Genomic DNA, 15,613 nt, shown 5'->3' on the forward strand with positions numbered 1-15,613 from the left:
CCAGTTCCTATTTTCATCAAAACAGATAGGGTGGATTGATTTAAATCAAGGTGATTTAAATTGCCAAGTGGAAAGCTCGATTTAAATAATTGATTTTAATCAACTTTTCCATTTCTACTTCAGTTATTTTCTAAAGAAAGATGCATTCTCATTGTTTGATATAACCATTAAATTATGTTGATTTACAATTAAGTAGAGACTTTATGCTCAATTTGATACATCATTTTGCTACCTAGGAGGCTACATCATAACTATATACATTTATTTAAGCAATTATATAGCTTTAATATTTTCAGATTCTTATTAATTTTACATTTTTAGTATGTTCAAAAATTATGAATTATATATTGCTTATTTACTAGATAAGTAACTTTTTACTCATGGTTATATAGAAAAGCAGCCATTAATTCAAAGTTTTTGAAAGAGACTCATGGAATCACTGTATTTACTTTCTATTTAAATGTTTTAAGAGATTATAATAAATTTAGGCTTTAAACTATTTTGTATTAAATTCATATTTCATTTTAAGTAGGTTGATTTTTCAAAAGAAAAACTTAGCAAAATCAAAGAAATCTGATTGAAATAAAAAAATCTGGTTTTTTAAAAAGAACTTTTAAAAATCATCCATTTTTATCTACCCTGAAAAGAGGTATTGAAGTGGAGGAAACAATCACTTACCTTGTTTTTTCTAGTTTTTTCTACCTTCACACAGAACCAGGAATGGAAAGGCAGCTCGGAGTGAGCTGGCTGGCTACTGAACAATAACCGTGTCACTTTCTAAAAAAATTCAGATCTCGGGAATCTTAAAGGCTCCTAAAGTATTTAGTACTTGAACGCTTAAAAGAACCCCAAATCTTTACAGAATAAAACATCTTTATTTTTTGAAGTATATATTCCTCTCTCCTTAAAGAAAATTGTACACAAATTTCAGGCTATGCAAATACATTAGTCCCTTGCACTTCTAAGGTGATTGAAAACAAAAGGTTAAACACAGTTGAGTTGTGTGGGTATCCAGTTTAATTGCATTTCCTATCAATTGTTGTTGCATACCTGAACACTATAAATATTAATATTTTTTTCTACAGATAAGTAGCTGGCTTAAATCCAAGGATATATTTCAAGTAAAAAGTCTCATTAGTGTGTCAGAATGAATTTATTACAGCCTTGTGAAGGTACTGTTTACCAGTCCAGTCTCAAAAATGACTCACTCATCCATACTACAATGATGAGCTGCTTCTCTTATGCTCGTCCTGCACACCTGAGAAGATGCACAGCAGGAGAGAACCTGGTGTAATAGACAGTTTTGCACAACGTTTTCTGGTTGAACTCCTAGGAGCTTGGAGCCATAGAAAACTTGATGTGTATAAAGTTTCCTATGCTAGCTTAATTTTAATGGTGTGATGGAATGAGGATTTACAGTGATCATGGGATGGGGGTCCCTATATCTTACTGGTGATCCGTGGAAAGGTTTTGTCAAGACAGACAATGGTTGTTTTTAGTTAAAGCACAACAAAGATTTTCAGCATTGACTCAGAGGCACAGCCATACAGGCAGTAATTAGATGCAACTAAGTCTAGTAAAGTGTAGAAATGAACCATGTTAACGGTCAGAACCATGAGATGGTTGTTTAGAAGTTAGGACAGAGGGTTTGAGAGATACTTGTAGATACTTCTGTTTTTTGTTTGGTTGGTTGGCTTGGGGGTCTTTTAGGGTTTAAACCACATATGGGAATTAGCCACCTACATGGGGCTTTTCAGTTTTGTGTTTTGTTTGGAAAAGAATCTTTAAAAAGAAATTCATAATGCTGAAATCCCAGATTGGAGAGAACGAATGTGTGTGTTTCTTTTTGGGGGGTGCAGGGGGCAGTGGCAGGATGTTATTTTTAAGTTTAACCTTTCTAGATTCTCAGACTATGCCCTACTGCAAATTGTTCCTTGTTTTCGTCCTTTAAAAAAAGAAGGGAGTCTGAAGATCGAAAACTTAGCTGCAGACATGCTCCTGTGTGCAGGTCAGGAGTGCAATTTCTGGGTGTGTCCTAAAGTGCACAGAAGAGGAGCTCTGCTTCCACAGAAAGATTGGCAAATAAGAGCATTCTTTTTGTGTACCTTAGGAGGCGAGCTCATAGGTCGGTGTCGAGTTTCCTAAGCGCCACTGGAGCAGGGAATAAAGGTATATGTATTAGGGCCCTACCAAATTCACAGTCATAATTAATGGTTAATTTCTCAGTCATAGAAGTTAAAAAATCATACATTTCATGATTTCAGCTATTTAAATCTGAAATTTCATGGTATTGTAAATGTAGGGGTCCCGACCCAAAAAGGAGTTATGGGGACGGGGTCTCAACATTATTGTAGAGGGGGTTGCGGTACTGCTACCCTTACTTCTGCACTGCTGCTGGTGGCCGTGCTGCCTTCAGAGCTGGGCAGCGTGAGAGCGGCGGCTGTTTGGCTGAGATCCCAGCTCTGAAGGCAGAGTCACCGCCAGCAGCAGCACAGAAGTAAGACTGGCTTGGTATGGTATGGCCACCCTTACTTTTGCGCTGCTGCCTGCAGAGCTGGGCCCTCAGTCAGCAGCTGCCACTCTCCGGCCGCCCAGCTCTGAAGGCAGCGGCGCGAAGTAAGAGTGTCATGGTATGGTGTTGCCACCCTTACCTCTGCACTGCTGCTGATGGGGCGCTGCCTTCAGAGCTGGGTGCCTGGCCAACAGCCGCCGCTCTCCGGCCGCCAAGCTTTGAAGGCAGTGCAGAGGTGAGGGTGGCAATACCCCGAGCCCCCTAAAATAACCTTGCAACTTCCTTTTCGGTCAAGACCCCCAGGTTGAGAATGCTGCTCTCCTCCATGAAATCTGTATGGTATAGAGTAAAAGCACACAAAAGACCAGATTTCACGGGGGGAGACCAGACTTCATGGTCCATGACGCGTTTCTCATGGCCGTGAATTTGGTAGGGCCCTATGTATTGCACGTAACACTTTGTTGGGTAAAATGTTACATATTAGCATTTGGTTGCATGTGTTTCCCTGGTTGGCTTCTATGACAGATAGATGTTAATCACAACCTAAATTACACCACTTTTGAGAAAGTTTGAGGTGAACCCATTCAGTCATTTAGTAATTTGAATGACTTAAGTCATTTTTTAAAATGTGGGGCTGGTGTCTAGCTTTTCTCAACTTCCTCTCAGAAATCACTCAATTTTAACAGTTAATACTTTCAACAGAAGTAGATTTAAAATAGCAGCTGTAGGAGATTTTAAATGAATGTTTTTAAATAAAATTATTGAAAAATAACAAAAAAATGATGAAAAGCATTTTGAATATTGCATGTTATGTTCTTTTTTTATATATACTACGAGGCTCAAACCCTCAGTTTGTCTGAAAAATTGAACACAGTTTTAATTATGGAGTCAGACAGCACCTTCAGAATAATACATATATTTATATACCTACACCTGCACACACGTACTACAGTGATATGAACACAATAAAAACATTTTTATGATCACAGAAGGTGATGTGTAACAGTTGAGTGTGCAGGTTTTCACAGTAATTAAACACACACAAATTAGATGACATGTTTTAGTTTTTAAAGTTCATCATTTGTACTCAGCCCAGTCTCACTTATAAATCACTTAAGGCATGTCTGCATTAGCAAGCTTACAGCTTCAAAGCTATATTGATACAGCTGTTCCACTGTAAGATTGCTCGTGTGTAGCTGCTCTATGCCAATAGAAGAGAACTCTCCTGTTGATATAATTAAACCACCTCCAATGAGAGGCGGTAGTGGACACAGCGCTGTACACACCAGCACGTCTTTCGGTGTAAGTTATGTCGCTCAGATCGGTGTTTTTTCACATCCCTGAGCGACATAAGTTATACTAACAAAAATGCCGGTGTAGACATAGCCTTAGTTTAAACAGTTCATACATTCAACAGAAGTAGTTCTACGAAAAAAAGCTAGCAGAAAGAGCAGCAGAAGTGAGAGAGAACAAGTACCACTGACAGAAGAATAGTTTTAATTTTGGAGTTAGCACTCCAAAAGCAAACCAATTTAGGAGGAGAAGTTTTTAAAACTATTTTCTTTGATGGTAGATTATAGCTTCTCTAGTCTCTGCCATTATCCTTCATGTACTGAGATAAATTAGCTAACAAATCCTATTCCCGGAACTATTCCATCCCATTTATGATGTGCATGCATCAACAAAGAAGTAAATGAAAGAAAGCCACATTGATTGTATTCCATAAAATACGTAGAAGAAAACTATATTTTCAAAATTGAAAAATAAAATTTATAAAGTAAGGGAAACTAAATGTAAATAAACTAAGTTCTTTAGGTGTTCTTATAATATTCCTTTTAATTTTGTTGATGCAAGCCAGTTTATCATTCAGAATAAAGACAGACATTTTTCCCTAAAGATTGTCTCTTAGCATATGTATACACTGCAGCATAAACCAGTGCTTGAGTCCAGGTTCAAGCCTAACCCCCTTTGTATCTACACTGCAATTCCAGTAACCCAGGGCTCGGACCCAGGGTCCCAGGACCCTGCAGGGCTGAAGAGTCTGAGCTCGAGTTAAGCCAGGGCTCAGGGTCCAAGCCCAATTGCTATGCTGTGTAGATGCAGACTCAGATCCTGGGAGTCAGCTGGAAGTATCCCACATTTCCATTGGACAACTTTCTTAATCCTCTCTGTCCCAACTATCTGCAATCTTCTCTATTGAAAATGGAATTTTGCAAACAGCAGCAGCTCGGATCAGCGTTAACACTTTCTCTTTTGATCACCAATCTGCAAGCACACTATCAGATAGCCTCCTGGGTTTGCAATGGAGACTGAACTGATCAAGCCTTTTACAAAGTGAGCTGGTTCCTGGTAACATGCAGGGTTGGTAGTAAAATTTTCTGACAGTGCAACACAGTCCTAGGGCTAGAGTGGCCACATTACTGGATGTGAGGGTGCTAAAGGCTCTGGGATATGGTTACTTTGGCTCGGGGTCTGTCCATTGCAGTGTGGATGCCAGAGCCCTAGGTTCAAGCACAGGTTAGAAAAGTCTTAATGTAGGGTTAAAATACAATGTAGACACTCAAGCCAAGGGTTCCTTAACATGGGTTCATGGGACTTGAGTCAGCTGACCATGGGTTTACATTGCAGTGTAGACATACCCTTATTTGAAGACTATTGTTCAACTTCTCATGTCAAGTCAATATGAAATGTACCTTGTGCCATATTTTAGCAATATTCATGAACAGGGTGATTCAAATGTATGAGTATATGCTTTTTGATTTACCTCAAATAAACACTAAGAGGTGGTGTCCCTTCAAAATTAGCTTGATGTGGATATTGAAATAATGAGTGCGCCAGATAATGCAACCACGTGCAGTACCTTTGGGAACTATATTGTTCTAAATTTATGAATGTTCCATGTATCGTTCTGAGCTAGGGATTGTGTTCTACTCCCTGGGGGAGGGTTACCATAGCTCCTCCAGGAACTAAAAACAGTAGGGGTGATTATTGCAATCCCTAGAATTGTACACAACTCCAGAGAAGTACCTGCCCCTGTGGTGGTTTGCAGATACTGGCTCTAACAGATACCAGAAGCCAAGGACTCAAAGAAAGGGCTTTTGATATAAAAGAGCCAGCTTGAACAGAGAGGGGGATCTTTTTTTTTTTTCAACAAATGGACCTGACCTTTGGTTCAAGGCCAGACACAACCCTACTGATCAGTTGGAAGGACTTGTCTCTGCCATTGTCCCCAGAGGGCTGATGGGCAACTTCTGGTATGTTTAATATGCATCTAGGTCTTTTATTGTTTTAGATGTTTTCTCTGTATGCTTTTGTCCTTAAATAAATGTACTCTGCTTTGAAAGAGGTGTTTGAGTTGCTGATAAATCACTGACAATGTCCTTGGAGAGAAACGAAAGAGCAGACGCTGGATGTTGGTCAGACATGCTCGGGATAATCAAATGCAAAGGGACTGCAGCCTAACACCCCCAGTCAGAAGGGAGTAGGATGTGGGTCTCTTCCCAGAGAGAAGTGATGGCTGGAGGCCTAGGACCTGAAGGGCATTTCTGGAGCAGACCACAGAGGAAAGTTAGAGGTGCAGTGAGACACAGATGCTATAATGTGGTTAAATGCAGAGAGGCTGCAACTTCATTAATAATGATTATCTAAGTAGTGTTACTTGTTACCTGGCGGGGTTTTTCCAGTGCCGGTTAGGCACTATTGGCTCCTGATGTACTGTAAGCCTGAGCATGAGTGTTAAGGCCATGCCCACTTTACAGTCTTTGGCATGCCATGTGACCATGGCTGGATACTGGTTTCCTGATCTCCTTTCCTCCTATTCACTGGAGGTAGGAGAGAGAAGATAAGGGGCACAGCAAGCTGCACCAGACATAGAAGCATATTTTGCAATGCTGTGCTGAGGATTAAACCCCCAAGCAACTCACTCCGTTACAGGGTCTTCAATCGCACTTTCTAAACTACCAAGCCCACAAAAGTTGCCAATTGTACAAGTTTACAATTGTAATGTAACCCCCTCGTCCCCTTCCCTTCTCTCCTCTCCAACCCTGGATGTCAGGTGGAAGATGCGAAAAAAATCACATACCAACTTGACAGTTTTGCTAGATAGGAAAAATCGCTTCCAGACCCCAAAACTGTCTATCAGCCTAGCCCCAGCGACATAGGAGATCCAGTAACTAGGGTAAGGGTGGGGCTGAAATGGGAGCCTACAATGGCTATCCCATGTGGGAAGCAAACTGTACATACCTGCCCCCCACCAGACAGGAATCAGTAACCCAGCCCCCCACATCCCCGCTGCTGCCCAGTGGCAGAGGCAATAGACAGGACAAGCCGTAGAGCCTGGAACCAGCTGCAGCATTCTACCCTCACCCCCTCTGCATTCCCACACATTCCCATGCATCATGTAAGAAGAAGGTTGGGGAGGAGAGTGAAGCAATTGTCCCTTCCTGCCAAAGGTGAAGCATGGAGGGGTAGAGAGGTTCACATGGAACACTCCCTCAGCCAGTCTCCCTTTCCCTTATCCCTGAGGGTATTTCCACTGGTCCTGACCCCACTAGTGCCCCATGCTGACTAGCAAGGTGAGCATTAGTCCTGGGTGTTTCATTGATTTGTCCAAACTAAAATCTGTAAGCCAAGTTTTTTTCATTCATTGTCTTTCTTTTTTAAACTGATAATTCCTTTACCACGTCAGTATGCGTCTGATGACTGTCTGGTTCCTAATGGTGAAATTGTATTGCTGTCACTGTTGAATTACAATTCCTGCAATCACCTCAAAACCAGATGTGCTGATTTTAAATAAAATGAAGTGTTCAATTCAAAGGGTGTTTGTTCATTCTGTTTTCTAAGTGGGACATAATTATACTTATCACATATGACGGTTGTCACTTTATAATTGAAGACTGGATTCTATGGCTTCTGAGTGTTCCCAGCTCAAGAGTTTTACTTGGGTCTGCCACAGATAGACCATATGTGTTTCTGGGTAGGCTGATGTGATGAAAGTGACTGCAGTTGCAGGCAGACAGGCAAGCACTAGGCAGTGCTTTCTTTCCTGGCCACGCTAATTTCAGTGAACCATTATGTAACAACATGGAATAAACAATTTATTTTTTGCTTGTTAGAAATGGCCATGCATCAGTAGTCTGTAGCTTCTCTTTAATTTGTGTTGCTACTGACTTCTATAATATTCCTTAATTTGTGCAAATAATTCTTCCAACAATCTTCCAGCAGTATTGTAGATTCTGTGTCTGTAGATACAATATACTTATTTATGGCTGGAGGTGCAATATTTATTTTAATATATCTAACTTTGTAATAAACATAATTTGTGCTTTGATCAGTATCTTTGACTGAAAAATCACCTTATTTTTAGTGGAATACAGTAAATATTGATATTAAAGCTACAGTAGACATTCAAATGAGTGAATATTTAGAAAGATTAAAAGTATTTACATATGATCTTTGTGTGTTACTTAAGAATGTTGTAAATATATGCAGTACCACTGTGCTGGGGGACTGTACTTGGAAATAACATGGGAACTAGCAGATTAATATCAAGGTAAAGGTACATTTTCCCAGATGCATAGTTTTACCTTTTTCAGCTTTTATTATCTTTGGAATAGTGCTCCATTTATTTCATGAATACAGTAGTTTTAATTGGTTATGACATGTTCCAAAGACAAAAGAAGGGTCTAATTCACTCTAACAAACTTATTAGTCACTGTTTATATCAAGAGGATTGCTAATCTACAGAGAGTAATGCTCTTTTCTTCTACTCCTGCTTTGTTTAGAAATCAAAAGTTTTTAACTGACCTGCAGTGTCTGCTTGTGGTTTAAAATGATATTTCTAAAGCAAACCAAACACAGATATTTTTTTCCTTAAGAGTAATTCTTTCAGTTAGTGTAGAAAACAAAATCCTAAACATTTGACTGGCATTATTACAGTCGGGTTTCCCTGTTTATGAGCATAATTTTCTACCTTCCCTAAAAAAGTCACTCCAAGAATTACTATTCTTTTTTGTGAACAATAATGAAATCAACAAAGAATTAAAATTGAACACTTTTTTGTTCTGATTTACCTTCTAATACTACTAACATTTCCACTTTATAGGTGTGCTTTCTTTAAGAACATTTTTTTTTAACGTGCCCTTATTTTGGGGGAATTTTAGTAACTGAAGTGTGGCCACTGGAGTGGTAAATAGAATCAAGTTCACACTGACTAGTTTATGGTTTTCTAATTTTTATGAACTCACAATATTACAACAGAATGATTTGTGTGCTTTATCCTGTAAAGCACATGATCTTTCACTTAACAAAAAGGGGGTTTAAAGTTTCAGTTCATCCTAATTCTGTTACTGTTTGCTTTGTTCACCAATCGCTCTGATCTTCCTGGCAGGGGACAAGACCTAGAGAACAAAACTGGTAGTAACTGTGTAGATAAAAAGGCAATGAATTCTGCTTTTAAGGCATATAGGGAATAGTCTATAAAAGAATGAAAATGGGAATAAAAGTACAGCATCTTTAACCTGCAGATCTATTGTATCTTTGAAAAGCTTGTACTGTGGGGAAAAAAAAACACACTGTGATGCTACAAAGATTCATAATTATGTGACATAAGACTTTGAAAAGCGGTCACTCTTTAGAGACTGACCAAAAGGCTTCACAAGAAAATACACCAGATTATTTATAATTGGGAAACTAAAGAACACAGTTCCTTAAACTCTTTGAGTATTGTTTTAGTGGGGATATGTGTGTCACAATATTTTATTTATTTTCTGGCAGAACTACTCTTTAGACTTGGTGAAGATGACGGGGTCAAGAACAGTACTCCAAAGAAGAATGTGAAAGAAATATCAGATCAGACATTACAGAAGGTAAGATATTGAGCCCAGCAAGTTAAATCTAAATTTTAATGTAAAGGATTGTATGTTAAAGTCAAAACTCATGCATTGAAGCTCTGTTTTCTATCTCTAATTTCCTTTCATAATTCAAAAATACTGACTGCCAAAATTATGTCAAAAATCAATGTTAGTGCAGTAGATATTGATGCATTATGTGAGATAAATGCTGTTAATATCAGAGCAAATTAAAAATGTGTTTAAAGACAAAATGAAGTGCAATAAACCAACACATTACCTAAATTAAAATAGGAGCATATGCTTATTATTCACAGCTTTTGGATTCTGAAATCTTTATTTTCTTTTGCCAAAGTTTATTTAACTGTATACATTATCAGATGTGAATCCATACAGCTGTTTTGCTAGAGAATCACATCTGTGCATAATAGTGATTTGGTAATAAATTCACTTCTCATATTTTAAATTTTAAAACAATTACTGTGTAAAAAAAGTTCTTAAATATGTAACCTCTCTCTACAAAATGGTACTGTAGATACATTTAGTAGGCTTATTGGTTTAACAGATATACTGTATATTTAGAAGAATCCAACTTACTATACAGCATTTTTCACATTTTATTTGTACAAGAATGAGGTATTCATAAGTCACAGTTTTTTCATTGATATTTTTGCTTTGCACAAATAGTTTTATATGTTAACAGCTGTTCACTTAAAAGGGCACAGTTGTATTTTACCATATGTTTTTGTTTGCTGCAAAGAAAATGTGTTTTTCAGATAGGCCTATTCCTTTAGCTTTTCATTTGGCCTAATTATATTGGTCTAGTTAATTAAACCTTTAAGAGCATTGTTAATTTGAATAAACACAAATATGTAACTTAAAATGTCAGTATGGCTATTTCTATTTTTTTTATATTTGTGAATTAACTTGTAGGAAGTACAGTAATTTACAGCAGATGACGTGATTGCATATACTTGTAACACTTGCCATATGGTCAGGTAATGAAGTCTGTCATCTCGTTATTACTGAATGACAAACATCATGTTAAAATAATAACACGCATAACAGGAAATGCTCACATTCATTTATCTTAAGGCAGAGTGAGTAACTGAAATAATTTGAACACTACAGTCTAGGATTTCACAAAGTTTATACTAGGTTATTATCTATATATCAGAACTATAATTTTGTTTGCCAGGTCCTGTATAATTTTATATCTCTATGGATATATCGTGTTGTGATGATACCTTAGGACAGTAGTTCTCAACCAGGGGTCCGGAGCCCCCTGGGGGGCTGTGAGCAGATTTCAGGGGAGCTGCCAAGCAGGGCCAGCATTAGACTCGCTGTGGCCCGGGGTAGAAAGCAGAAGCCCCACAGAATGCATCTGAAGCCCAGGTCCCTGAGCCCCGCCACCTGGGGCTGAAGATGAAGTCTGAGCAATGTAGCTTTGCAGGGGCCCTTGTGGCATGGGGCCCCAGGCAATTGCCTGGCTTGCTATCCTCTAACGCTGGCCCTGGCTTTTATATGCAGGAAACCAGTTTTGTGGCACAGGTAGTCCATGGCGTTTTTCTAGCATGTTGAGGGGGCCTCAGAAAGAAAAAGGTTGAGAACCCCTGCCTTAGGATATAGACCCAGAAGATATTTGTTGTTTCCTTTCAACTACCATAAGTGACTTAAAAGACAATGAACGTAAAAGGTGTTTTAAAGAACTAAGAAATAAAGAAAGCTCAGGTTGGAAGGGCTTAATGCACAATGAGTTAATGAAGAGTGCAGTTTTGGCCTTTAACCACTGGAGATGTGGGTTCAGATGCCAATCTTAATATAAATACAATGGGTAAAATCTTAGCTTCGTTGAAGTCAATAGCAAAATTCCCCTTGATTTCAATGGATTCAGGATTTCACCCAATGAGTTTATGCAGTCATAGCCTAATTCTTTGTTCACTGTAAACCTGCTACACATTGTGCTCAAGGGAAGTCCAGCAATGGATAAGCATAGATATCAACGGTCTGAGTTCAAGCTCATTGGTAAAGATATATTAGGATGTTTGCACATCACTATTCTTAATTTAACACGTGCACTCAGATCCTTCACTGTCATTTGAACTAAATTCATCCATCACACAAAATAATTCTTTAAGATTTAAAACAAAAATAAAAACCTTCAGCCCAATACTGCCTGTTAGTACCTCTTAATATTTCTTTAGAAAAACTGTTTGGTTTAAAAAGTTTAAAATTTGATATTGTTTTTGGCATTCCACTCTCTTGTAGAGTGCTGGCACTGGCCAATATTTTATAAAATGGGTATCTAAATTTAGGCTGCTAAATTCTTGTGTAGGTACCTGATTTTCCAAAGAGCTGAGCACTCAGCAGCTCTCACCAAAAATAGAGTAGAGAAAGAACTGTGGTACATCAGCTCCTAGGTAACTGACAGTGAGATTTTTCCAAAGATTTTTTTCCAAAGTTGCATTGATTTTCCCAAAGACACTTTGGAAAGATCTTATCTGAGTAGCTGTTCCTTTTTAGGGGCCTAGTTCAAATTAAACTTGCTGTTCATTGCTGAATATTGTGGTATTTAGTTTAAACCTTGACGAATGGCACTGAAGGACCGTAAGAATCAGTCTATTAGAGGTAATCCTGAGTTTGTTTAGACTTCTAGTACATCAACAACAAAACATATGCATCATTTGGACATAGCAAGTCTTTAGGTATGAATGAAAATGCTTTCTCAAATAGTGTTTGGCAAGCTTGTAAAAAGGTTTCACTGGGATGGTCTGGATTTTCTTATGCTGCAAATAGAAAAGTTCCCAGTCTTCAGATTCTTTAGTCCCTAAACTTTTATTAAAATTTCTGGCTGATTTTGAAAGAATATGTTTAATGTTTTTAAATAAGTACATCAAAGAGTTTGATTATTTAAATACCTTGTGCAAAATTGTTTGTTTTGTTTATCGTTTTTTTTTAAAACTTTGTTCAGGTTGAATTAGTATGTATAACCAAATCAGTAATGATCTCGGAACGCATCAGCAAGGTTTATTAGCATACTTAGACTTCTGTGTCACTTTGTCTGGAATTTTAACTCCTTTTACCATCTGCCCTTTGCTCAACAGATGTATTATTGCAGTTAGAATGTATTCATCTACGCTGCCTTAGAATTATTTTTGAATTAGGCACTTTAGATTACTTTTGTCCTTGTGCTAAATGTAATTTTATTTTCATAAAATAAATGTAATTTTAAGACATAACAGTTTGGTTTTGTGCTACTTAAAAGGTTAAAAACAAAGTATAATGTTTCACTCTAAAACTCAATTTTGTTAGGTGTGCCAATTGGAAAAGAGATTTAGAGCTCTTGAAAGGGAATCAAAGAAGCTGAAAGAAGTAAATAAACAGTTAACCAAGGACAAAAATGATCTGAAAGCATCTATAAAATGTCACAAAGAAGATGCAGACACAAAAGAGAGAGAGTTAGAGAAGCTACTGAAGAAGTTTCGAGAAATAAAGAAAGACAAAGCCGATCTTCAGTTAGTTATTGATGAGCTGGAGAGAGAGGTTACCTCTCTGAAGAGGCAAGTGGCAGAAGCGAACAGATTGAGAAATGAAAAAGAAGATCTGGTCTGTGAGGTGCAGCAATTGAAAAATTCTCTGGACAAAGCCAAAGCAGTGGCTACCATGGCCACTGTAGGAGCAACCGGTGGGCAATGTAATTGTAAGACAGCAGGAACCAAAGTTAAATTAAAAACAACTAAGAAAAAGAGCTCTCTGGGACGTCACCAAGCTTTTCTCAATCAGTCCATCAAGGTTATGAGCAATGTATTTGAGAACTTCAATAAGGATGGCTGGGAGGATATGAGTGAAAGCAGGTAGGGCGCTCATTAACTTAGCTCTGTAGAGGGGACACCGTGCATATGTAAAGCACTAGCAAATGGAGATTGAATTTCAACTACTGTCGATTTGGTATTCAGAAAAAATACTGTCAGATCTTTTGAAATATCTTGGGAGGTCTTGTTCTGAGCTTATTGACTGAAATTTGCATTCAAAATTAGCCACAACTGCATGAGTATTTGAATAGGTGCCAGGAAACCCAAAAGAAGGCAATGCTTGATTTCTTCCAGTGATGCTATTTTCATGCAGTCATGAGGCTTGAAATTGACAGTTTGGCAGGTTGATTTAATTTGCTGGCCCTTTGCATATTCACCACTGACAGCTAAGGATTCCCAGGCAAGCCTACTAAGCCGGTTTAGTTATCTTGTGACATGCCGACCCGGGAGGAGAAACATTTTCCCCCCTTAATTTAGTTAGATAAATTTTGAATGACCCATTTCAGCTTGCTAGCAGATGTCTACAAGCTGTTTAACATCCTTTAAATTAAGAACCATCTACACTAATTATTTCATGTATGTTTTATGCACAGTCATTGTACTAACTTTAATTAAATGGTGGTGAAAAATTAGTTGTTTAAAAGTAAGTATTACTGCACATGTCTCCAATCTTGAGTCACAAGCCCCACAGCAAATAGCACTGACAAAACTCTTAAATGTTTCGAATTCTTGCTGCTTCTTCCATCTGTCCCCACACACACTGTAAGGGCAAATGAATATAAAATGCCACATAGCCTCCCACTTTTAGTTCTCTTCTTCCGAAAAGACAATAGAGAAGCAAGTTCTAATTCCATCTTGGGCAGAAGATATGGAAGTAAAGAGACCCTAATTATTTTCTTGTCTCATCCCCCTTCTCCCCCGCATTGACTTTCTGTATGACCTGGAGTGGGCTTTTCTACATGAATATTCAGTTTGTGGCAAGGTGAGTTGTAAATCTACCCCATACTAGCCTGCCACATGCTAAGTGGTTCATGTGGGCCCTGCCGTTGTATGCTAAAAGTTCTGCTTTAACTTACTCCCATTTCAAAGTGGTGTAGATCAAAGGGAACTGTTTGTGCATAGCAGCAGAGTCCACATGGACACTTAGTGTGTGGCAAGTTAATGCAGGGTATGTTTGCACCTCAGCTGTCCAGAAATTAAATGTTCATGTCAGCAAGCCAGAGCAAATTGCTTAACTTCTCTGTTCCTCTGTTTACCCATGCATAAAATGGGGATAATGATATGTACCCAACTTTGCAAAGTATCTTGAGAGCTATGGTTGCAAAGCGTTACATAAGTGCCAAGTATTCTTCTTGTTGTTGTTTATATTATGGTCTTGGTTTTTTTTCTGATTTTAATATTGCAGACATACTGATTTCATACAAATGATTAAAGTTGGTGTTTTTTGTTGTTACTATCATTAGCAGGATTTCCTCCTTTTTTTTAATTTGCTAGTTTTTGCCTTCTGTGAACAGTTAATCATAATATTGTTCACCAAGGGAAAATAATACAGTGGCTTCAAGACATGCCTCAAATAACCAGAAGATATCTTCTTTGACAGTTGTACTCTGAGTGTTTCCTAGATTGATCTTGGCAATGATAGCCCAGAATGCAGGATCTACTAAAGGAAATGTCTTTATTTAGTTATATCTTTTCCACATCTAAAAATACAGTTCTTTATTACTGAAGGCTGGTTCTAAGTTTCAGGGTTCAAGTCTTATGTTTTCTAGATGACAGAACATTCTTTCAAAGCATTCAGCTGCAAAGGAACATCAACACAATTAGAAATCCCTCTGTGGTACTTCAGCATCTTCAAAACGTTACGTTACTTTCCGCTTTTCAGAGTCAGTGAGACACACTGATGCATCAGGGGAAGCTTTTCATCATACAAACACATCTTTTTAGACACTCTGCTTAGGAGTTTGAGGCAGCTCCTCCAGTTAAGTGGCCTGATTCTCTACTCCACTATTCACCAGTTTTATGCCACTGTAACTCTACTGAAGTCAATGGCACCTTCAGGATAACACCCTCTTGGTTTTGGGGGGGGAAATAGAGCAAATGTATCGTGTGCCAATGGATGGTTCAGACTTTATTTACCCACCTTTTCCACAACTCTAGTGGTGAAGCTGGTGATGACCAAGCAGAAAACTGGTAAGGCATGTGGGCCTCTGTCCCAGATCATCCTTTCAGATGCACTGCAAATCTCAGGAAAAAAATTAGGTTCCCTCCCCATCTTGTAGCAGTGAGAACAGCTGACTTCAAGGCAGGTGCTTGTGAACACCTCCTAACTGTGACTGTTTAACCTTCAGCAGAAGGTACTGCAGAAGCTGAAGGACCAGCTGAAATGACTGTGGAAATTTCCTTAGGAATAAGGTGATGAGGAGCCTTACAACAGATATAGA

The 15,613-nt window shown here is 38.3% G+C and overlaps 1 protein-coding gene across 3 annotated transcripts in view; it reads left to right on the forward strand.

The window, feature by feature from the left end:
* Positions 1-15,613, forward strand: part of CNTLN (centlein) — a 276,250-nt gene that overhangs the window by 173,638 nt on the left and 86,999 nt on the right. For all 3 annotated transcript variants that reach the window (XM_074953434.1, XM_074953436.1, XM_074953437.1), the window contains 2 exons: positions 9,287-9,378; positions 12,673-13,214. In XM_074953434.1, coding sequence (XP_074809535.1) covers positions 9,287-9,378; positions 12,673-13,214 — 634 coding nt within the window. The remainder of the gene's footprint in view (positions 1-9,286; positions 9,379-12,672; positions 13,215-15,613) is intronic.

The sequence above is a fragment of the Natator depressus genome, chromosome 5 (genome assembly GCF_965152275.1).
Source record: "Natator depressus isolate rNatDep1 chromosome 5, rNatDep2.hap1, whole genome shotgun sequence".
In the NCBI taxonomy this organism is placed as follows: domain Eukaryota; kingdom Metazoa; phylum Chordata; order Testudines; family Cheloniidae; genus Natator; species Natator depressus.